This window comes from Falco rusticolus, chromosome 4 (assembly GCF_015220075.1).
Source record: "Falco rusticolus isolate bFalRus1 chromosome 4, bFalRus1.pri, whole genome shotgun sequence".
Taxonomy (NCBI): Eukaryota; Metazoa; Chordata; class Aves; order Falconiformes; family Falconidae; genus Falco; species Falco rusticolus.
In genome coordinates, this window is record NC_051190.1 from 43,142,674 (window position 1) to 43,168,164 (window position 25,491).

The window sequence follows — 25,491 nt, forward strand, 5'->3', positions numbered from 1 at the left end:
AAGTATACCACACAAAATGCCTAAAAGTGGGGCAATCATATTTTCATATTGTTAGACATCTCTTCTAGAAACTGGAACTCTCTTGAAAGACTGATGAAGAGCAAAAACTTAGTGAAAATTCACTTGATGGGAAGAGCCAAACTACGCAATTCAGGGAAGTAAGATTCATTTCATTAAAGTCAGCGACTGAAGCCTGTGCAGACTGCGTCTTTTTAGCAGTTTCCCAGAAATAGTCAACCTTTTATTTTTCTCTCTATCCTCTCTGTAAAATAAATCCCAAATAAATTGTCATTCCAGAAATTTTAAGTGTTCTGTTACTTCCTGTGAAGTGAGCTGCCATAAATTGCTCTGCTACAGCCTATCCTGGTATTGAAACAAATGTATGTATTACTGGAAGCCCAGACTGCAGTAAGCTGCAGAAGCACATAAAATATCTTTCTTGGATCTTTTATCTTATTTTTTCTTTTACTAGTAAATATAATGGCTTCAATTAAATTGTAGTAACTTCTGATTTCTTTAACTGTCTCCTCATTCTCCTTATCCTATCCAACTCTTAAAACCACTAAACACTGGACCTCTACAAAAACATCAACACCTTCGCTGCACACACTTGTATTTGTGAAATTTGAAAAATCAGCTGGAAGACAGCTGAAACCTGGGAGTGCCAAGTTTCTATGCTATCTCAGAGCTTTCCACAAGACTTAAAACTTTATGCTAAACACTAGGAAGTGTCCTTTTCCCACTGGCATAGCTTGTAAATATTAGTTCCTTACTTCTGAGAGGACAAACGATGGGTGGAAAAAACGGCTGCTTATCTAAAACCAAAATAACAGTACCACCTGTTCATTCAAGTTATCTCTATACAAAGTCCTAGGGAAGCACCTAGAACTCATTAACATAATTATACCAATTTATGAAACATAAAGACCAAAAGTATTTCAGTAAGAGGGATAATGCATGAAATGGCATTGGCTCAGTGGCTTCCGCTGCAGCTATATGAAAGTAAGTTACATTTAAATACATATCACAGAACACTCTTCAGCTCCTCTGTTAACCGAGATTCTGATTTCTCTACCTTGTCAGAAATATTTTGCCCATGAGCTGGAACTGTATTGACTCTGGCTTTGTCAGGATTGTCTGATGGAGGAAAGCCCTCAATTCAACAACTCTGGCATTCTTTCTGTTTTCATTGTTCATATCAACCTCCAGCAAGAGCATGTCCCTTCCATTGGAATGAAGGTAGAGTGAGCCATTGAAATTGCTCTCACTGTAACTCTTCAACACTGCCTGGATCTATGTATAGAAAAAAGAGGAACAGGACATTAAGGATCTCAAATCATAATACAGAATACTGAAATACAAGCTTGAGGAATAAGGCTGCAGAGAAAACAAGTTGGATCTGGGAAACGGGGGGTAGGGGGGGCATGTGCAGAGGGCAAGAGGTGTTTTTAGGTTTTGTCTTTGTTTCTCACCATCTAACTATTTTTATTTGACAAGAAATTAAATTAATTTTTCCCAAGTTGAGATCTATTTTGTCCATGAAAGTAATGGGTAAGTGAGCTCCCTATCTTTATCTGAACTCACCCCACAAGATAAAATTAATCCTAGAGAAAGAACATTTTGAATTGGTAATAAAAGCTAGATGACACCTGATTTTGCATATAAGCCTTTTACCATGCTAGAGCTTTCAACAAAAAGTTACGAACTATGTTGAATTTGAAGTACAATTCGACTGTCAGTTTTCTGAATTTCAGCCAAAAACACAAGCCACCTATTCCAACCATGTAGCCATATAGCCAGAACAAACTCTAATCATGAAAAGTTACCTGTTTTCCTAAAAATTTACACCTCTCCACTCCACTCATCGAATTCCATATGAGTTGATGAACTTTGTACTATAAACACATAAATACATTTGTGCTCCCATACTTGAAAGTAGTTGCAAAGCAATTTTTAGTACAAAGATAAACAGCTCCCAGGGTGACATGTATTCCTAATGCATGCAACAAGCAAGAGACTCAACACAGGTCTGAGTGTCTGAACTGCAAAAGCCACAAGTTCAAACAACAAGACTGTAATAATCAGGGAACTGACCTGTGAAGACACGTTCTTGTTGATGATGGCTTTTACACTCACACCATAGTCAAAGTCTTCCAGTTTAGTCTGCCTGGAAAACAGCTCTCCACTTAGGCCCATTGCTTGTGGAAACTCAAGCTATTTGACAGAGTAAAATGTAAACATAATCACTGCCTCACGTGATTAGATGTCTGAACTTCTAGCGTGAAGTGAAGGATGCATATAAGCAAATGTGTATATAAAATTTTACCAGTTTTACCCAAAGACACTGAAAAAAAAAAAATCAAATGCAGTAAACCCAGTATGAAAACAAAAGGTCAGTGTGTTTCTTACAAGACAATATTGATACAAATTATGATTTGATCTGCTGAGATACTTGTGGTCTTTGTCACGGCCAGGACTTTATTCAACTAGAAAGTTTACAAGCACAAACCAATTATAATTCTAAAGACAGTGCAGCAAAACAGCCACCAAGACATAAAAAAATAAAACACCATAAATAAAAACCACCAATACCTGGAATGAATGTGCCACATCAATGTGTAAAAGATGTCTAAAATCTGCCTGACTGGATTTGTCCTGGTATCTCCCTAGAAAGCTGAGAACATCTTCCTTATTGACCTTCAAGGTAGTCTCAAGTTCATGCTTCACCTATGTGTTAAGAATGTGAATAAGTGGATAGCATTATTAACCCTGTATATTATGAAAGATGAGATAAATCATCCCTACACATTATGAAAAATGAATGACTTGTGAGCTATTACATTGTGGCTCAGAATGAAAAATGCACAAAGCTCAAAAGGAAAACACTAACTGCATTTGGTAAGAAAGATGAATAGATACACCTAGATAAAGATGAGAACCCTGAATCCATTCCTTCCCAGTACTTCTTGTTATTAATAATATTAAAAGGTAACAATATTTTTAAATGTTATATTAATATTATTATATTACTAGACACATTATTGTAATATATTACTATATAAAACGATGTATTAGGGAAGCACCAACCACATCACTGTCCTCTGAATTTCTGGTTGCAGCATTTACATGGTAACTACATACCTATAGCAAGTTAGGTCTGAAAAGACAATAAACTGTAAATAAGCAGGTAATTAACCTCTCATTCTAAATGAACTTAATGGAAAATACACTCACATTTTGGTGACTGTGAGTTAAAATGCATATTTCAACATCTTTGGGGAACAAGCTGTAGTTATAAGGATGAGTTAAGCCAGCACAAATCTAAAAAAAAGTTTGAGAGAAAATGCAAGGAACGTAAGAGATATACAGTAAATCACTCATTTGTTGGCTTTTTGGGTATGTCAGATTACAGGTAATTCTTACATAACTCACATAGGGGTTTTCAGGTTGGTAACCAAGTGTAAGAGTTTGAACTGTTTCCTCCACCCCATTTATCAAAACTTTTGTTTCCATGCAATAGTGCTTTTGCTTTTTGTCAACAGTAAATGTCTCCCACAGAAGGAAGCTCTGCAGAATGGGCACTTTAAAAGGATGCCTGGAACAAAACAAGGAATAAGAAAAGTGTAAAAGATCTTAATAGACAACTACAAAATGAAATCATGCTAAGTTCAGTCTGAATTCCAAAATTTTCAGTTGCAGATACCATCAGTGTCAGGTACAGAAGCAAAACACATACGACCAGGAGCTCTAAGAAATTACACTAGAGTGTAATTACAACTTCATACAAACTACACAGATTTACCAGAATTTCTGATAAAGAGTTTCCATCAAGGATTCAGGAAAGGCTTGGAAAAGCATGGGAGAGGGTGATGCTCTAAAATTCTGACATGCATAACCAGTATGTACACTTTATATACCTGCACGGCCAAGACTTCATTTCAAATAGGGACACAGTCCAAAAACTTATGACGGCAGCTTTCAAAATCTCACCCATATTTTATGCTTTCTGTAGAAACGATGTAAGAATATCTGCTTGCCAAGAATCCTGTGCAACAGATGTTCAGGCACTACATATTCCTCATAGTAGTTTACTACTTCAGTGTAATGTGTTATGGATTTTATTAAATATTTCTGTACATTTACATAGTTGGATGTCTTGGAAAAATGCATTAACTTCTATAAGCAGACACTGGACTGCCTTTATACATGTTAAGAGTATCTGGTACAGCTCTTTGTTATTCATTTATGCATTTTTTTCCATTACTGATAAGGCATCTCCCGGTTTTTCAGCGATCTCCAAGATGTACAGTGGCTCCCAAGGGAGACTGTGCACTCCTATTGACCCTACTACGCCTTAAGAAAGCTGAGATGTCCCCAGAGATGATCCAGATGGCTCAAGTCTGAGTATACATTTTTACCAAGGCCTTCAAGCTGTGTTTTGCTAACGGGTAATGAAGAGGGACATTTCAGAGACAGCCAGTCTCTGGAAGGAGCACACTCATTCTCATCAGGAAATGGAAACACGTTCAAAAATCTAAACAAGACTATTTGTTATGTGTTTTAAGAGGGATACCTTTGGCTTTAGAGTAGCTGTATTATTCCTAAGGACTAGAAAAAAGGCATCTGGCTGGCACAGAGGATTATATCTGCATTTTGGAACTTCTCACCACTTCCAAATTTGGACATACCATAAATCCTGCTGTTTTCATGAAAGGAGGCTGTACGGCCAATAGAATTGCCAACAAAAATGTTGCCACAGCACACATGGCCTGTTGCCTTTGACAACTTTGTTCACTGTCATTTCAATAAAGAAAAGAAAAGCTCATGGATGCAAATAACCAGCCAATGAAGTTGGTGTGCTTCAGCAAGTCCAGAGAGCCAGATGGGAGGAAGTACAGGCTTTGCGCATGCAGCTCTTCCACATTGTAAAGCCTAGAACGTTTCCCAAGAGCATCAAGACGCCCATTACATTTAGGCCAAAACATTCTTCAGAGACAGAAATAATATGACCACTGAACCTGAAATGGAGGGTTCCACGTTTTTGATAGATCATCTTCTCCTTCTTCAGCTCTTCTATCTGACCTTCAAAATGCAGCATGACAGGCAGACTTTTATAATCTCTCCATACAGTCTTCACAGAAAAGTTTGTCTTCTTAGGCTGTACTCAAATCATGAGACCAGAAGAGGAAAGAACAATTTCATCAGATTTACTGCATTCATATTCAGGAATGTCAATATAGAAACCACATGCTTCAACAGATTGCAGTGAGGCTGTCATTTCACAGATCAGCCCCTTTTTACTTCACTTTTAATCCTGATTTCCATAGATTAGAAGTGACATTAGTAGAAAGCCAACTTCAGCAGAAGACAAATGCCCTACAATGTATCACTTGAGTGTAATCTATTTGCAGTAGGTTTAGCTTTGGTACCAGTACATTTACATAAAAAACCTGATTGGATTTCAAACCATGGAATGCTATTACGAGAAAAACACTTTTTGGTTTAAGACATCCTGCAAGGAACTGACCAAAATTACTGATTCAAGTGTCTCTTCGGAGGACAAACTGCTGATTACCTTTCCTGTGCTGGAGACATCAAAGCAAGCAAAAATGACTTTACGATTGGAAGGGACGCAGAGGCTAAAATAGCATATAAACCCAGCGTATTACTACACTCAGTAGCAGGCAAGATATTTTGGTTCTCCAAGACAGTAGAATCTTCCACATCTGCCAGACATTTGCATCTGAATGTAAGTAATCCCATCTACAGCTCTCTTTCTAGCCATGTAGTCTCTCTTTGTCCTCTCCTCTCTGACTTCCTGTCTGTAGTCGGCCTCCCAAATACGTGAGAACTACACCACACAAGTTTTTATTTTATTTTTGAACCTAGTTTTATATCGCAGATTGTCAAAACAGACAGAAATAGAAGTAGCAGTAGAGGTGTTTAAGTTTCAACACTAGCAGTAACATCTCTCAGGAAGGTGGCAGACCTGAAAAACACAGTGCTGAGTCACAGAAATTCTTTCTTACCATTGGCAGATTCTGATAGCTGGCTGTGAAGTTAAATTCCTGTTTTGTACTCTTTATCTTAAAGCAGAGAAATTTGTCTCGTTCATTATTCTCCAAATGAACCTCATTCTTCACAAGCTGATTCCACAGAGATATCATTTCACTATAGCTATGCAGAACATTCCTGCCAAGATGATTAAATGTGGATGCCTGAAAAACAAAGGCGAACACATTAGTCTGGCTGAGTTAGGACAGACAGAATCCTACTGTGCCAGCAGCACAGCACAGAGGTGAAAAGAAAACATTTTCTTGGAGATGATCATTACAAGAACTATTAGAATTAGTGTGCCAGCTTTACTACTATCAAAATATTCTGAATTGCCATAATGAGCAAGGGAGAGAGAAAAAGCTAAACAGTTGAAAAGAATGTAGTCAATGAACATTTTTTCTCATTCAAGAATGTTTCTGACAATCCTCCACACTGTGCCTCAGCCAGCAGTAATCTAACAAGGGAAAGCTGCAGTTCAGAATAGGGACACCTTAAACATAAAGCTTGGTTAAAGATTTAGACAACTGCAGTGGATTCTAAAAGAAAGGCAAAAATTCCAGGCACTCATCTCCTTCATACAGAGGCAGATAAGAAATCAGGCTTCTCCAAGAGGAATCTAAACTTTGCACAGTGGCAGAGGTTTATCATATTGCTTAATGCACAGCAGCTGTGATAACATCAGTTCTAAACCCCTCTTGCATAGTACAGTCTAAAAATAAATCAGGACGAAGCTTAGAATCCATAAATTCGGGGCATACTGATTCCACCCGATGGATATTTAATCATTTCGTAGAAAGTGAAAGAATTCCAACAGAAAAGACAGACTACACATGGAGAACCTGTTATTGAAGGTTCTCTCACAGGTTTGTGGGAGACTGGAGTCATCCTCTAAGTCACAATAAAAAAAAGAAAGTTTTACTTCTCAGGATTATTCCTAACCACTGAACTATCCAGTACTCTAGCCTGCAACAGGCTTACCATTTTTCCTACTGAATCTGATCACATTGCAGAACTACCTGTAGAGATACTTATTCATTTTGTAGAGGTACAGTGGGATAAGCAGCAAAAACACCTCAGTGGCAAAGGTGTTCTGCATGATCAGAACTCTAATATTAATTGAGCTCCAAATGCTCATGGAGGATTTTTAGCAACAGTACGACATATCAAAAGGCAGCAAGTGCCATGAACTACAGGACAGCCTATTGAACAGGACACTCTCCAGGAAGAGGCAGGTTACATTCTTCTCAGGCAGAGAATGCCTTTAAATCTAATGCCTCAAATTTAGGTGAATGCTGTAATCACTGGGCTCCTATTTAGAAGTTTGACTATTGTTCTTTCAAATAGTAATTATTATTTGTATGCTCCTAGGCAGAATCTGCCACCAAGTATTTGGGCTTTGTGCAGGGAGCAATGGACTCCTGTTCCAAAGGGGAAGAAAGGTGGTGGCCCTAACATTTTTTCAAAGCTAATGAAGACACCCTGGCTGTGCTGATTTGGCTGCCCCAGAGAAAAAATAGCAAGCTCATCATTCAAGCACAGAAAACAAATGAACATAAGCATTTCAAGATACTCTAAGATGGCACACAGTGCATGAGTTTCTTAAACAAGCTACTTCACACAGCCTGCTGTACAAGCGTTATTTCAGTAAGATGACAGTTCTGTTGGGTGTCTACCACAAAGCTCTATGATCAAAGCTGAATGCTATAGGAAGCACCATGTTACTAACCTGCAGGTATGTGGTAGCTGGTGTGTAAATGTGGACTTTCCCTTCCTTTTCATTGACTTGATCTTTATAGACTAGTTCCACTATAAGATTCTTAATGGAGAAAGCTTTTCCAGTTGTCAGCTCCACAGTCAATAAATAAGCAGAACGCTGAGACTGATGTAATTTGTGAGCTGCATACAGATATAGCCATGGGGTGTCTATATTTAATTGACCTGAAAAGCACATATATTAAAGCTGGCAGAAATATGAAATTTCAAGCTACGTAGATTTTAACTCTGCAACAAAGCTCATAAGATGCTGGAGTTTTGGAATGAGGCTAAAATGCTACTATCAACCTATTCTCTTCCAATTGCCAAAATCCCTGGATGGTATATAATGAAATTAATGTCCTTCACTAGCATAACATACCACACAGTTTAACACATAGGGAGGTTTGCTAATAAATGGAAATTTATGAAGTCCAGTACCCAGATGGCACCAGGAAAGGGTTCTATTGCATGATCTGCAACAAAACGTGAGATCTTTACCTGAACTGTAAGTCTGTAACCATTATTCACATAATTATAATAATGGCCTAAATCAAAGCTGTTCTGACAGATGCCAACACAGAAATTTAACTCTGCAACACAAACATTTTGAACAAGATTTGTAGGTTGTTCTGGGAACTAGTTTATAGACAGCCCAGAATGTTTATATCTGACAAGCTGCAGAAATTTCACTAGCAGACTTGAAATTTTGCTGGTTATTTATCAAATCATATCATTCACTTGTGATACAGTTCAGTAACTCATGACTATTTTATGACAGACACTCACAAAGTAATCTCCAAATTTTTAAAACTTCAGAATTAATCTAACTTTAGTTTGTTTCACCTTAACAAGCAGAAAAACCATCCAGTAATTCAGACCACTGTATTAAGCTAGTTGTTTTGCATTAATAAGGATCCAAGTTTTCACACATATGGTGTGTACTAGATTTGAAAAAAATAAGTCTCAAAAGCAAATTCAGTACGCATTCAGCCAGTCATTGCCCTGATTTATACAGCTTTATCCACTGAAGCATAAATAGTAGTGGCATTCAATCCATCTTCAGAACCAAACGGCAGAAAACTGATTTTTGGCACACAACTTGTAACTTAACCCCTATTTGGGAAAGAATTCTAAAAATGTAAAATACAGCTTCTTCTTATTATAAAGGCCTGCTCCCTGCTGTACTTCATGAAGCAAAACGTCTAAGATAAATGTGATTTTTAAAAAAAATATCCATACATATACACAGGTGTTTAATTTATAGCTTAAAATACACTATCAGCATTCTGCTCAGTGTCCCATTTTCTAAGGCTCTTAAAACTAACTTCATCGCTTTCTAGAGCAAAGGATTTTTTTTAAAACATGGTTCACTACTTGGCCAGTTATCTCAGTCAAAAGCTAACAGGACGTTACTGGTCTGCATTAGAAGCATGGCATCAGACAGCTATCCCACCCTGCACAGCACAGGAGAGGTTATGCCTGCAACACTGGATCTGGTGCTGAAGCACCCAGATCAAGGTGGGTGGTGAGAAACCAGAAAGGCTACAGCAGGGGCTGCTATGATGATAAAGGGCCTAGACCTGTGACAAGAAGAAAGGAAGCCAGGCTTGTTAAGTCTGGCAAAGGACCAGGGGAATTTAATAGCTGCCTATAGCTAACCTGAAAGTAAATGGCAAAGATGAGGAACACACAAACCCTTCAAAAGAAGCAGACAATACAAGGGACAACGGCCACAAATTGCACTTTGAGAGCTTAACAAACTGGGGGGAGAGGCTAGCCAGCTAGGCTGTGGGAAGTTGGAGATTTCAAAAACAGCTAGACAAAGCCCCAGTACATGTAATCTATTTTTAGGAACAGTCCTGATTCGAGCAGGAGGCTGGTCTAGATAACCTTCAGGGTCTGTCTCTTCCAACCAGTATTTCTATGATCCTGTTACACTCACACAAAACCACCTCACAAAATACCAGCAACAACTTTCAAGGCATGCTTTTCTAAGCACAGGCTGGAATTGGTTTGTGGTACTTCACCTTCCCACTTCTTCAGGCCATTTCTGGATGCGTCTTTCCACTGCAGTCCCGCCACAAATGGCACGTGGTTGTTATACTGCACCTCAAAGTTGGTGCTGCTCTGCAAATAAACCTGAGAGCTGTGCGAGTGCTGCAGCTGGGTTCTATAATTCACCTGTTTTTCCAGGACTTGCATGGTAAACTGGAAAACAAGTGAAGCAAATTTAAATAAAAACACGATCCTATCTTCAGGCTCATCTAGGCTAATTCCACACACACAGTAGCAGGAAGGTCACAGGTAGTGCCTCTGCTCTGCACTTCTGCCATTCACTTTAGAGCTTTTCATGCATGCTGACCAATTACAGACTTCAATTTCTCTAATATACATTTGTTACACCTACTGGAGATTCAAACCAGAAGATTTCCACCAATTTTTAACCATTTAGTTTGCTGGGGGAAAAAGATAAAAAAAAAAAGATTGTAACTCTAGGTCAGTCTGTGCTGGGACCACAGGCAAATTCTATGCCTACAGGTACTCCCCTACGGAAATATAGTAGTAACAACCCACCTCAGAAAACTATTACCTATTCTCAGACAATAACAGAAGATCTGAAACTTCTAAGAAATAACACAAAAATCTATAGGAATTGTTTCTTTAGCTTCTGTAAGAACTTTCTACAAATAAAACAAAGGACAACAGGGTATGCCCATACAAATAATTATTTTCTTTCTTTTTGTAGCCCATAGAATGTACTTCAAAAGAAGGCATAAACTGCCTTTAAGGCTTTTAGTTATACTTTACTACAAGGGAAAGCTTTTTACTGATCCAGGGTAGAAATCAATTTATTAAAAAAAATAATAATAATAAAAAAAAAATAACGGGTCTGATGTTAGTTCAGCTACTGCATTCCATGCCAACTTTCACCCAAATGCAGTAATATTCTGAGTTGTTATAACCTGCACCCTCCTTCCACAATGTGAGAGCAAAGCAACCTTCACAAATCTCTGCCATCATTTTATATGTGCAAACTCTGTGAAAAACTCAGACCGCAATACACCCAAATTTTTTTAGTATTTGAAAAATTCATCTACTGGCTTTCTCTTGCTCATTTTAAATGTCAGTGACCAACACGTGCCTGGGTTAAAACCTTACCTCACTCAAACTTATTAGGTCTGAATATCTGACTTACACTATTAATACATAACACAGGAAAGAAAAGTCTTAACAAATAAATTTATCCTAAATTTTTTCTTAGTTTGTCTGTTAAATATTGGAAGTGAAGGTCTTCCTCTTCAACAATCATGATTACCTCCATGAAATAGTTGACCAGAGACGAACTGGAACTGTTCTTAAATGTTTGGCTGATCAGCAGTTTCTTCTTGTTGTTTATTTCATCCCAGTGTTTCCCATAGTTCACTTCCATCTGAGAGGAAACCCAAGACGCACTCACTTCATGTTTCATATGAACCTAAAGAACAGAAAACCACTTTTTTCCTGTAAACCACGCTTTCACTTTTATTCACTGCTGTTAACTGCCCGTAGAAATATTCCCAAGTAGCAAGCAAGACTAAAGCAGAAAGGGTAGCAATTTTCCACAGAAAAATCATGTTCCATCAAAAGATATAAATTCAGTGTAAAAGCCCAAAACTTTTTGTCTATGTGGTGCCAGTCAAACAACTTTTCTCAAAATCTAAGGTTACTGGAATCAAGTACTCCTGATGGACTGCCTCACATGGATTCACCATGCAGCTGCAAAGCTTGGCAAGATCTTGCTTCATGGGAAATCCTAACACTTCTTGGCTTCAGTCCAACTTAGACCAAAAGCAAATCTGAAATTTTCCTTTAATTCAGAAGCTTATTTTTCAGCCAGAACTCTGTTCTGCAGCAAATACCCAGTTTTAACGGTGATTTGCCTTTACATTAGCCTTTGCCTTCATGCTGCCTCTGAAGCAAGAAATTTTAAACAGATCTGCTTTTCTGCATGAAAGGGTCACACACTGAAATTTCTACGCATACAAATCCGAACCAGAAAATTAATACAAAGCATTAAAAAATGCCTTATCTTCCAGACATAAAACTTCTGATGAATAAGCAAAGAGAGTTCCTGACTTTTAGTTAAAAGGATAGAACAAGATAAATCACATACTTATTAATACTATTTTTTATATATAACAAAAATTTTTGTAACAAACATTCTGCAGAAGTTTTGTGAATTAAGACATTAAAAATGACATCACTGGAGAGTTCCATCACTTACAGATGTAATGGACTGCACAAATTAGTAACTTGACAAGATATCTTTGTCTACACAGAAAGCAAAGAGAAACAAGATGAGAAGACTGATCCAAAAATGGTATCTTGGACATTGCTCTAAGCCCCTCAGTATGCGAGTGACACAAACGTACTCAGCTCACAAGCACACAAGTGCTTTGGTCAGTATTTCTACCTTGTGATTATAGGTCGGAGTCTGCATACAGTGAAATTCATGTGCAATATCAAGTTTGTACATGCCATGTGCACCTGTCTCCACTTTAATCTTTTGCCGCGTACTGCATTCGTGATGAAGGTTTTTTGCCTCTCCTGTTCAAGTTAAATCACAAAGTTACCCATTCAAATAAATCAGAACTGAACTTTCAAAATGTTATTAGTATAAATCCAGTATTGGCTTCAAGATTTCTATTTTTCAAAAACATTAAAAGTGAGATTTGTCTATTTTTACAGATATATACCTGTTGATTTATCCTACGAATCCAAAGGAAAGTACACATTTAATGAACGTGCATTTAAGAACAGCGAGTTCATATTTGCTAGGTAAGTGATTTACACCTATTTAAATAAAAGCACTACCCCAGTAAAAAGTAAAAGACAAGTAGATATTTAATTCATGTAAAAGGTCTAGCAGTATGTTCTGCAACCTAAAAGTACTGACCAAAGTTTGTGAAGATTGGTACCAATACTGGTATATCTGCATTACCATGACGTTTAGCTCAAGAATTATCTTCTCTATCTGCTCTAGATCTAGACACATTTTACAGACTACAATGTTGTTGTCAAAACACTGTTTCTGACACGTGTAGCAGGAAGGTAAGTTCAGGTAAGTCCAACCTAACAGCAATCAATAGCTTTGCACTTCCAACTACAGACACTCTGTATATACAAAATAACTTGTAAAACATTGGAAAAAATCAGTTAGACATTACAAATTTTTTTACCCCACAAGCTGTACTACAAATGAAAGTCCTAGGAACAATGATGTTATAGGCTTTACATGGGCTTTGTTTACATTATTAAAATTTGTTTCTAAGTTCAGACAATTTGAAACAGCTACTTTGTATTAAGAGTGGAATGAAAATGATCAAATGATTTAGGCCAATTTTGTTTAAGAAAAGCAAAGGCTCTCTGTAGATGTTTACCATGTTGCCGTGTTCTTTCACTCACTTTTTCTTCAGAAGCAATAAATAAATAAAAGCAGGCACTAAGTTTATTACTTAGGTAAAATTTCTTTTAAGTAAAAGGACTATAAACTAATCATGATCAACCTTCACAGCTTTCTTGGGCTCTCACAATATTTGATGGTTTTCTGTAACCACTCAGCACCCAACATCACGATATTACATGATGCTACATCTTAAACAAAAAGCAATAACGAATTTCTAGCCCTTGTGGTCATGGAGAAAAAACCTTAAAATAAAGAATGTGAAGTTTCAACCAATGAGTAAGATTACTTTTTTCTTTTTCTTTTTTAAATTCAGCACTTCTACAAGCATTCACCTGCTGACCACTTCAGGCAGAACAGTTGTCAAACTGGGTTTATATACTTAGAACTTAAGTTGTATTTTGATATAATTTCATAATTACATAGCTATAGTTCAGCATCACCTAATACTGTTTTAATTGTTCAGGTATGTTCTGTTTGTGTGTATAAAATACTCTGATCAGCATGCCATTTTCAGCAAAATTATGGGGTCATACCTCTGCAGGTCTAAGAGAACTTCACACTAGTGATATTGCTACATACTCTCTGAATGTGCAACATACTTTACATATACAATCACCCTAAAATGCTATCAGGACTAGCTATTAGAATTATCCAATACTCTGATATAATGATGTTCTCCTGCTTTGTCCAATAAAATGAATGCAGTTCATACACCGCAGCCACAAGAACACAGCCAACTGTTTCCTAGAAACAGTCCCCCATATTTTTAAGCGTATGTATGCAACTATTCATTTTGCATAGACATCTGAGAACAACAATTAGGAGCAATTCCCACTGAAGTAGTGATTTTTAATTAAATGTTGGACATGCTTGTGAAAAGCACATTAAAAAAACGAATTGTTTTTTATATGCAGACTCAAAGCGTAAAGTTTATCCAAGTGAAAAGAGAAACTTGTCCTAGGCCTCAGATCACAGTTTGAAAATCAACTGAAATATTTCTTGTTAAGAGAGTGTCCTAGTCATACAAGTTACTGGCTTGCTGAAAAATGAGACCAACAGAATGTTTTTACTTCCCCTCTTTTTTACTGTACCTAGGAGTCCATGCTTTATCCTCAAACCATGAGACCACGAGCCCTCACGTTGCTGGAGAAGACCAATGACATGAACTCCAAGAACACCTGGAAGGAAAGTCTCCCCTTCCAATGAGTATTGTCTCAGTTTATCATCAACCTTTTTCTCCAGAAATGCTACAAAAAGAGTAGAAGTGATTATAAAGTGGTAGAACATTAAGTTACTTTAGCTAGTAAATGGAATACGACAGTGGGAAACACACAAATGCATTCAGTCTCATCCCATCTGACTGAGGAATCCCATGATGTACTCCTTGTGCAGTAAAAAAAAAAAAAAAAGCTGAATGTTCAGTCTCTTTCTCTCATATGTATATGACTACATATACAGCCTGCAGACCACATTTCACAGATACTGCTTACAGTTTAGTGAAATTAATCCAGTCAAAGCTGATTCTAAAAGGAAATAAATTCTAACAGACTGATCTTTTAATTACCTAAGACCTAATATGAACATGTGGATATTTACTTCTACATTAAGTCAAAGCAAGGCTGCGGCTTTGCAACAGGACTGGTGCAGCCTAGTTCTTAGGGGATAAGAGTTTGAAATCCGACCAGAAGCATTTTCAGATGCAAACACTGGCAATCCATATGAAAGCTAAGGATGAAAATTTCACCAGAAGATGATCTCCCAAAAAACAAACTGACATTCTGCATTCATTACATTTTACTTTTATTTGAAAATATTGCATAATGCTGTGACATTTTAATGCCTTTACCACATGGAGACTACAGTAAGAAGGTATTAAGGAAAACATAAGAGCCTTAGACTTAAGGTCTAACCTTACTGGTTTATTCCACTGTATTAATTCACCTTTTAATGAACTGATGTTCATTAAACATCAGTTTTAATGAACTGATGTTATACAAATAATAAAGCCCTCTTTCTGACACTTTCTATCTTTCTCTAAAGCATATTTGTGGGGAAAAAAAAAAAAAAAGACTTCAGGATTTTTAGAACAAGGGTCTTAAGAGACACTTAGTGACATATGTGTGTCTCTGCACTGTTTTGTGCAACCAAGAGTGAAAGCCAGAAAATATTCTAAAAGTTGTTATTGTTTTGGCATCTTTTTGTTAAGTGATTCTTTACATCTTATTTTTCCCACTCTCTTCAACAGTAATTAAAACCAGACTTAAAAACCAATTTATTTTATAACCCCTATTATTCTGAAATACATGTTAGTACTAATTTAACAAGGATAATAATTTTAAAAAGCCGTCTTAGTAATTTCAAAGGAACTTTAGAAATAGGTATCCAAAGTCAGGCAACCCTAATATATAAGGGCTCCAGAACTTTTACATGGCAAATAGTTATTGTCCTCTAACCTGAAAGAAATGCAGCATCCTTCAATAAATTATTCAGGGATACTGAAAAAGCTATCTTCTTGCCAAGCTGTTTAGTGATGTTTCCTGACAGAATGATAGGACTGCTTTGCTTTATCAGCTTTACCTCCAGTTGGGTCAGGAATCTCTGCTCCCCACTCAGCATCTGCAAATCTGTCATACCCTAGAATAAACAAACAAATGAAAAACCAAAACCAAAACCCAAGCCACTCAACAGTACAAATTGATTAAGTTTTGAGAAAACAATACTATAAACTTGGGCATTTCAGAAATGAGAGGAAAGGAGGAAGAAATGAGATTTTTTTCCTATACACCCAACAAGCTTCCTTTCACCCCTGCTGACCATAAAACTTGCTGTTAGTAAATAATGGGGATGAAGGATAGATTTGTTTTTCCAGTTATAAAAAAATCACAGTGGTGTGAGATGCTATTTCCTTCACATCTTGCTAGCTTCAGCAGTGACTGAAATCACTAAGAACATTACAATCCTGGGCCAAAAAATAATATGGTGTTACTCAAAATATTGGCAGTCTCACAGAGGTAACTAGATTTAGGTTGGACTAGATGCAAATGCAACAATCTGCAACACTAATTAGCATTTGGGTTTGTGAGAAACATCCAAAATGTCTTTGTTAAATATTACTCTAGAAAAAAAATAATCTGTTAAATAATGTGCTCACTGTAGGAAAATGCTGTGTATTTAAAACCAACTGGCTTTGGAGGCCCACATAAAATGTCATCCTGCTATAGGTATCAACTGGATAATGAAAAAATTGTTCAAGTCCTGGAATATAAACAAAAATGTCAGTAGGGTTTCAGTGATAAACTCCTACATGCATTTTTGTTTGCTTTTTCATTTCAGAGTTCAGACATTGGCATTCTCTTGCTTAGTCCCTAGGACTTCAAAAAAATGCAAAAACAATTTCTGCAATGTAAAGAACTGTATCTCATTGATTCTTACATCTATAGAGTGCACAAAAGTGAAGAAATTAGCCTAGGCTTATTCAAGAGTCTTTATGCACAGTCAGAACACAGGTCTGAAAAACTGCATGACTGAATATGCAGATAATAAGCCAAAGCCCACAGGAGTCAATGTGATCTTCTCTACTGACCTAACACTGGAAGCAACCAAAGGTTTTGAGTACATCTGAATGTGAAAAAATTGCTTTAGATTACTTGCAGAAGCCATGTCTCAAAAGCTCTTAAAACACAGCAATTTAACACTGAGTCTGTCTCAAAACTATTTAATAAAGAGAACTGGTAATTTCTCTGATGAATTGCCCCCAAAACTATTTTTCAGTATGTGAGTTTTTTATTGCCTTTCTTTGCTGTGCTTTTATTAAAGTATTCATGCTAGTATGAGAGGTCATGACCTGAAAACATACCTTAATATAATACACATCTTGGTCATCTACTATCAGCTCCAGGTGTCCAATTCGTGAATTTTTAGAAAACTCAATTCTCCCTTGGAGAAAAACAAAATTGTTTACTTTTTCTTGATATACGCTGTTCAGTGATGCTTCATAAAACTGTACCCAAACGATAGTTTGCCATTGTTGTGAACAGTTTGTTTACAAAGAAAAAACATAGTAAATACCAGAGCAAAGGAAATAGCGTTTGCAAAGGCATTGAAGTGTCCTCAGAATACCCATCTCATTTTGAAAGGACATTCTGAGAATACTAATTGACAAGAGACAATGAAGCTGTCTCCATCAAACCAGCTTAGTTCTGGAAGTGATTTAAACGCTTCCTTCAGGCCTATGTTAAAACTTGTAAGCTTTGTTGTGCTGTGGAGACATTTCATGAGCTCAGAACACAGCGCACACAAAGATTTGCGCAGTGTAGGTAAATCTTCCAGGCAATTCATTTGAAAATAACCAGGATTGGAAAAAAAAAAACAACAAAAAAACAACCAAAACCACCACACCTGGAGGGACAAATTCTAAACATGATAGGGTAGAATACCTCACAACAAAACAAAGTGTCACTTGACGAGCATGTCAAAGAGGCTGAAATATCTTGTCTATATTATTACCATGTATCTCTCAGTTTCTATTTCATCAGCAGGTTAGCCGATTTTGTTTTCTATGTACACTGTGATTGAAATGTTACTTTTAAATTATAATGCACAGCAATATCATAGTCAATACTTAACTGACTTGGCAACAAGTAATTTCATATCATAACTAACAGATCATAGCAAACTTAAATTTAGGACCAGTAAGGCCAGTTTAGCATACCTAAAAGATTACAGAACATTCCACTGTGTTTCTTAGCCTTAACATCACCTATACTGATAACAGCTTTCCTCGTTAATGTGAGTTTGTGAACCAGGTACTGAACCTCTGACTGTGCATAACAGTCTTAACAAAGATGCAAAAACCACCAGGAATGAGTGTTACCTAAAGCAGTAAACTGAATGGCTATCACACAATAATGTAGTTTTAGCATTAGATTATTGACTGAAATATATTTCTCTGTTAATTCTGATTAAGTTTTCCTAACTGACATTAACTGATGACCTGGTTTGTAGTTGAAAAACCTACCATCAATCTCAATTTTTTTCTTAGGTTGCATAAACTGGATTCTGAATTTCTTCTGTGGTACACTAAAATTTATGTCAACACCAAGATCCCTTTTCAAATCTGACTTTGGAGTCCCAATGAAGAAGTGAAGGACAGCTTCATCTGGGATCCAGGAATTCTCCTGAAAGAAAGGATAACCACATTTGCAATTGGCACAGCATTTACAAAACAGTCTACCACACTGAGTTACATCACATCATCACAGCTAATTTCACTACTACAGTAATTTTTCACCTATCTGCTTTACAAGATTTTCAGCAAGCAATTTCTGTTTTTCCAAGGCTGCACTTTCCATTCCCTGTCCAGTGTTTGTCTTGGGAAACACTGTCTGAACACCTCGAATTTCACAGCACACTGACCTTCTCCTGAAATCACACTGAATCCTGCCAACATTTATGGAAAATCAGACCACACCTCCAGTTACAAATTCAAGCTCTATAGTTCAGGCCTAAGTGACTAGATTTTGGCAGGGCTGCCTTAAGCCCTTACACTCTGGTGTCAGCGGCGGGATACAGTACAACACAGTGCCATGACCCTGCAGTGTGTGCCTTAGTTGACAGTTTCAGCCTTGCCCTGCCTACAGATGTCAGATACTCTGGCAGAAGAAAATGCCTTTTCCCTTTGCAGCTTTTGTTTGAGAAAGTCAGAAAAAGGGATGTTACTCTGCTTATTGCTTTTATCTCACCATCGTAGAGATACTGAGCAATGTTTGAATACAGCCAAAGCCCGAATTGTCTCCCAGTAAAAAGAATTATCTCATGTCCAGCAGCATACTTGGGCTGTGACAGAAGTTAAGACTCTAGCCACTGCCCCTGTTAAGCACCTAAACTATCATTTTAGACAAAGCCATAAATTCTTACTGTCCCACAGAAGCTGAAAACCATTCCTTCCCTGGGCTTGCCCAAACAAACATTAAAATTGACACCCTTCTGGAGTGGGTTCACTGGGGCCTAACTTCTACTTTCAAACAAGGTGTTTAATGTAAATCAACAATTTGGGTTTTGAGGTTTTTTGTCACAAAGAAAACAAGTCATCAAAATGAGGCCAGGTTGTATAGTACTGGCACCAAGCCAAAAATCCTGGTCTCTACTTCCAGCTCTATCAGTCTTATCTAACTAAATGACTTGATACTCATGTACACTGGTTTGTATATGGAAATAGTATGTACCTGCTATCAGCATCAGTCATTTGTTTCATCATTATTTTCCCACTATAATGGGCATGGAAATAACAATAATGTAGACCTTGAAAACCAGTTAAGTTGAATATATGGTACTGAGGTACTTACTGCCATTCTTTCATCAGCATAATAAACTAAAACTGAAGCCAAACTAAAGCATGCCATAATGGTACCTGAGGAATATAGGTATACGCAGCTTCCACAACATACTGCTGCAGGCCTCTGTCTTGCTTAGTTAATGTGACAGCCACTCTCAAAGGTCCATTAAGGGGGAAAACCAAACCATTGGCTGAGTCAGGATATGACATTTCAGAACACAGCTGCCAGCCAATAATCTCAGACACTGGTGGAAGACAACAGTCAAACATTCAGTTAGAACAACAAAGAAAACATGAAAATGAACATTGCACTGAAGATCTTTCAGAACTAATAGACAAAATGTCTACTGATTAGAATGATCTGTTATAGATATTGAATGATCAGATTTCTAAGACAAGCATTATAGCTAGACTCACCTTCCTCCCCAGTGCAAGATCTGGTTTCTGTGTGGTCTTGGAAAACATCTAAATCTTCTGTCTCATCCACCATTGTGAAGTAAAGTTTAGAGCTACAACCAAGAATTTAACTTAAAAACAATTATGCTAAGGTTACAGCAATATTTAAACAAAATTCTCAGTTATATGCCATCTTCTCCCAAATGGTAAAACCAAGAAAGATTAAGTTCTGCTAAGGTCAGACTACATTTCTACTAATTAGCACCAATTTTCATTCATGGTTTCCATGTTTAATCTGTCACTATCTTGAGATTCTTCTACAGTTCTTCACAGTCAGTATCAGATTTCTCTGTTCTGGGCAATGGTCAGCTTATTGCAACTCCACTCCCTTCCTGGCTTCTAGAGTCCCCTGCCCCTTAGGCTACGTATGGGCATCAGTTTCATTCCAGTCTGAAGTTCCAGAACTTCACTGAGCTGCTTGTGCAAGAGTCATGATCTCTGCACTTGATGGGAGCAAGAGAGTTAATGCAATGACTTTACAGTCAGTCTTTTGTTCAAATAATGCACAACATACAGGTCTGTAATTACTCCAACCTTCACTCTGGTCTGTCATCCATTCTAGCTGACAGAAACAGAATTAAATCAGTAAATTTCCAAGAGTCCTAAGGGAATGGATGGTTTAAATGCAAAGTCCTGAGCCTTTTAGCTCTTTTCTGAACTGCATATCCTATAGTACTGCAACATCCCAAATCAAGAGAAATACAACAGAACGACAATCCACATACTGTAAATATTTCACTCATCTGTTGTCATGTCTAAGAGACATGTAGTTGACATGTCGTTTACAATATGTGCCCTCTATTTGGACTTTATCAAATTTAGAAATCCAAAGAAAAAAGAAAACCAGCAGAAAAAAACAATGAGCTAAAAAGCCTAGTTTGCATTAACACAACTAATCTGCATAACACCCAACAGTTGTTGAGGTAGTATTTTACAATGTAACTTTTACCTAACATTAAAGAACCTAAGAACTCACTAAAAGGGTATGAGTACACCTTGTCAGTACTGTATTCCAAATTACTCCAGTGTTTTGCTAAATACCATCTGTAGAATTAATGCTAAGCTTTTCCTCCACCACTTTAATACCCTGAACTAGATTCTTTGGACACTTAAGTTCCAGTGACGACAAAAGTTTTCTATGACATTCAGTAGGAAAAGAGGGGAGTATCAAAAAATTCATTTAAAACTTTTATCATTAGCTTTGATTTGAATGTATGGTAAACAATGTAAACTGCACAGAGTAATTTCCCCTTTTCTTCCGAATGACAGATTTGGACTATGAGTCATACTGAAAATTTGTTTTCTGCCAAAATATATTTCTGCTCTATTAATAAGTCTGCTAGTTAAGTTTTGATTCAAGAAAGTTATCATGGTTACTATCTTAGGAAGATGTCTTCTCTCTCTTAATCTTACCTGAAATTAATTATCTCCATAGATTCTTCTGGAGTGTTCAAGAAAACTTTGAGCTCTTGCCCTTTTTTCACCTGGATACCCCCATCAAGACTAGTAGATGTTCTCATTCCTGTTAACCAGCTTAGGCCAGCTTGTCCCAGAGCCCCCACAGTTCCCATCTGGACAGAAAGCTGGACAAATGCACTGTTGAAAGATTCAGATACATATTCTATGAAAAGCACTTTCTTTTTAAAGCACTTAATTTAAACCATAGGCTGCTCATCCTCTTCAATAAATACATAGCGTTTGATGCTATAACACAGTATATTCTAGGATTAAAACCATGAGTTTTGTTTCAGGAAATAATTGGAAAAAAATTGTATGTACACAGACATACACTTTCTAATGTGAATTATAGTATAGTTTAACTAAATCTAAGTAAGGGAGGTGAATCCATACTTCATCATGAAATATCAGGAAAGGAAAAGCGATTAGGACTAAGTATCATGCTGTAAGTGTATCCCTGTCTATACAGCATTTAGTGTAGCTTAGTAAATATATTCAGTACGTACAAAAACCTACAATAGCCTGGTAATGAAAAAGCGGGTTAAATCATCCATTGGTTTGTAGATCTACAACCTGTAGCTATATCTGACCCTGAGAAAAATCCAAAATGACATCCTCATAACAGGCAAAGCATTAAAAAAATCATCTGCATACAAGCATTTAGGAATTTGATTTAGAGATAATGAGGAATAGTCAGCTTAAAACAGTACTGGAAAAGCACAGCAACAGAAGTCAAAATCAGACAGGCAGGATAAGAAACCACTGGTGTCCTTGTAGCAAAGCAACTATTCAGCAGTGTAAGGCTGATGACTGCTTGAATTGTTCAGGAATCTCCTAACTGATTACAACAGACATTCACACAAAACTTTCATGTCAGAAACTGTTACTTGACATCAGGAATATGTGTGACACATTTGCAGCTGTTATTACCTTGGCTTAATATATCCATTCAGAAAGAAATTGGACTGCTGTTTGAAATCTGCATTCCCTTTGATTTTTATGTCAATTGCTGCTGAGGCATTGACTGCCAGCTGAACAGGAAAGCCTGAAATTGCTGGAAACTGAAATTCTTCAGTGGCCAAATTGATCCTTTTATTAAACTGGACCTCTTGCCCCTATGGTGTAAAAGCCCAAACAAACAAACAAAAAAAGAATTTTATTTTGCATAATAAAGTCAGCCTCCAAGAATTTTTCCAGATGTAACTATCCACTGCGTTTGTCTGCTGTGAAAGTGTTTTTAATTGAGCTGATTTGGGAAATAAGGTAGAAAGCAGCCCAAAGCATGCATCTGCCCAGGGCATGAGTTAGACACTAGTCCTACCCCAGTTGAAGAAAGAATTATTTTTCATTTAAGCATGGATCAGTTTGAACGGGAAAAGCAAGAGCTAAGAACCATCAGACAACAGAACAAATCCTTGCCTCATGTGCTGAATGCTGTTTAAACCAAATATATACTGGTGTCTTTTAGAGTTCAGTTTAGAAACAGTAAGTAGTATTTTGTACCTTTTATATATCTGTCAAAGTAGTTTCTCAAGGCATTTAGTTTCAAATAGAAAAAAAGGTTCCTTTTACCTTCAGAAGTTTAACAGCCAACGCAGCCAGACTTAAAGAATAATGTTTCATTTGTTTCCTTAAATCTTCACAATCCAAGAAGCTAAGTTCATTTCCAAAGATTTTCATGCTTAGCTTACATCTCAGTGCCTCCTTTCTCACTGTTCTCTCAGTGAACTGATAATGTGATAAAGAAATAAATCAGGAAAATAACGATGTTTATATTAATTTCCTTTCAAACTCATAATGAACAATTCCTCAGTGCAGACTATGTTATTAGTAAACAGACATTAGGCTCCCTTTTATAAATATTTCAAGACCACTGAAGACCCTGGATTAGTATCTGTTCTTTCCAGCTAAACTTCAGCTCCACATCACACAAGCTGACTTTCACTATGAACACAGCTGATGTCTAGTCCTAGGACAACGGGGCAAAAGAAGTATTGCAACACATACCCACAAACAGATGAAGCTTTGAAAAATACAATCTAAATTAATACATTATGGGTGCTGTGACTGCTAAATAAACTGCTAATAAGTAAAAATTTTGCTTTTTCCCTCCTTGTGAATCAATACAAAAGCAACACAACATGCATGTGAGCTTACACTCTAAGAAGAAACTCTAAGATGAGTCCCAAGAAGAGACATGGTCTAAGACTAAATGAATTGTGGTCCCCAAGTTTTCCAGACAAGACATCACCAATTGAAGTAAATTCCTAAAGCCTTCCTGTTATATACATAGAACATAGCTCTCTCCAAACATGGGTAAATTCACAAAGTAACATTCAACATCAAACTAGGAAGTCACAACACAAACAGCATGACGCAGGAACTTAACGTCAAGCAGCTGTTTACAGTGCCGCGGAAGTCAACAGACAAAAGAACAGCACTATAAAAAGGATCAGAGCTCAAAATAATGAGAGGAATCCTAAAACACAGGCAACATATTCTCCTGGCTGAGAGTCATTGTTATGAGACAATAAAATCTGACATACTGAAGATGTGACTCCTTGCTGATTTTTATTTTATGCAGCTGTTAAGTTCTCTGCAAGTGAGCGGAACAAGTCACACATGCTTTATGCAAAGGAGTCAGAGTAACACAGAGCCATTGCCCAGCGCTAGATGGGGCCCTAAGTTTACCTGGGGAACGCCATTAATTTTTCCAAGATCCACATAGTCAGTTACCTTTTCGACTAACTCACTCATCTTACTGTACTTTCTACCAGGACAATTCTGGTAAGCTTTTCTCAACTTTGGCTTGCCAGACTGGGTCACAAGCTGATCAGCAGGGCTGTATCGCTTCGAAGTCAGCTTCCTCTGCTTGACTTTTCCTGTTGTTTCCACTGGGTTTTCGGACTTGGGGTTTCTTTCATTAGTGTTTGCAAAAAAATAGTCACTGAAAGTAGCAGATTTCTGCCCAAAAATCTTCTGCACAAAAGTTTCAGCATTCTCTAACCGTACACCAACCTAGGGGAAAGCATACGGCATTGAAATGCCTGACAATGAGGATGCATAAGCCACATCCAGGTCTATAGGCAGAAATTTAAAAAATACATCCAGATGCAACCTTTAGTTTTTTGTACAGATTTGCCATACAAGATCACAGTGGTCTACAAAGTCTAGTATCCTACCTAATGCAGCATCATATTTCAGTATTAAATCTTTCCAGTAAAAACTCTTCAGTTTGTTGATTATGTGAAGCTCTGTACAAAATAAAAATCCTTTTTTATTCAGATACTGGTTCATTTACACCATGATGGGACAGTTAGAGCTACTGATATTTTAGCATGTTACAATCAGTATTTTGGTTGGAAAACAATAGTACAGCCTTTTAATGCTCCTGAAATAAGATTACGTTTGGCAGTTTGACTAAAATAGTATTACTAACACATGTAAATCCAGGATATGTAACACTGAAAAACATATTTTGTTCCCTTGCAAGCTTAAACTTGACATCTGAAGGCTACATTAATTCTTTCCTCCACATACACATTTTTATCTGCAATAGAGTCCATATGCCAAACACTGCTTTCTCTTGGAGGCACAGTAGAGGCACAAGTAAAGATGATGAGACTGCAGGCAGGCCATTTAAATATCCCAGGCACTGGATGCTCAACGGGACTAAAACAGTGACCTCAGTTAGGAATACACAACTCTATCTACTGTATTAAAGGAATGGTGTACCCAAGCCCATCTATTTTCCACTGTAAGTCAACCAAAGGAATCTTACTATCCTAAACAGGAGCTAGACCAACAGTCTCAGAAAGCTTTGACTTTTATCTTTCATGTGAATCAACAAGAGCTAAATATAACTCACTTGGCTAGTGTATGGTACTATCAGAGTGAAAGTGGTTTTATTATGACTAGGTCTATCACACAAAGGAGAAACAGTCTGAGGCAACTTTGCTGCAGCAGTGAAAAGCATACCTTGCTA

At 37.2% G+C, this 25,491-nt stretch overlaps 1 protein-coding gene across 1 annotated transcript in view; it reads right to left on the reverse strand.

The window, feature by feature from the left end:
- Positions 1 to 25,491, reverse strand: part of LOC119145814 — a 98,267-nt gene that overhangs the window by 44,320 nt on the left and 28,456 nt on the right. The window contains exons 15-35 of the mRNA XM_037382502.1: positions 24,243 to 24,524; positions 23,079 to 23,234; positions 22,437 to 22,621; positions 21,462 to 21,644; positions 20,010 to 20,101; positions 19,668 to 19,837; positions 18,276 to 18,435; positions 17,115 to 17,194; positions 15,712 to 15,892; positions 14,350 to 14,505; positions 12,266 to 12,399; positions 11,129 to 11,287; positions 9,840 to 10,020; positions 7,784 to 7,995; positions 6,030 to 6,218; positions 5,019 to 5,158; positions 3,433 to 3,595; positions 3,235 to 3,321; positions 2,593 to 2,727; positions 2,095 to 2,214; positions 1,076 to 1,293 (exon numbers count right to left, since the gene is read on the reverse strand). Coding sequence (XP_037238399.1) covers positions 1,076 to 1,293; positions 2,095 to 2,214; positions 2,593 to 2,727; positions 3,235 to 3,321; positions 3,433 to 3,595; positions 5,019 to 5,158; positions 6,030 to 6,218; positions 7,784 to 7,995; positions 9,840 to 10,020; positions 11,129 to 11,287; positions 12,266 to 12,399; positions 14,350 to 14,505; positions 15,712 to 15,892; positions 17,115 to 17,194; positions 18,276 to 18,435; positions 19,668 to 19,837; positions 20,010 to 20,101; positions 21,462 to 21,644; positions 22,437 to 22,621; positions 23,079 to 23,234; positions 24,243 to 24,524 — 3,383 coding nt within the window. The remainder of the gene's footprint in view (positions 1 to 1,075; positions 1,294 to 2,094; positions 2,215 to 2,592; positions 2,728 to 3,234; positions 3,322 to 3,432; positions 3,596 to 5,018; positions 5,159 to 6,029; positions 6,219 to 7,783; positions 7,996 to 9,839; positions 10,021 to 11,128; positions 11,288 to 12,265; positions 12,400 to 14,349; positions 14,506 to 15,711; positions 15,893 to 17,114; positions 17,195 to 18,275; positions 18,436 to 19,667; positions 19,838 to 20,009; positions 20,102 to 21,461; positions 21,645 to 22,436; positions 22,622 to 23,078; positions 23,235 to 24,242; positions 24,525 to 25,491) is intronic.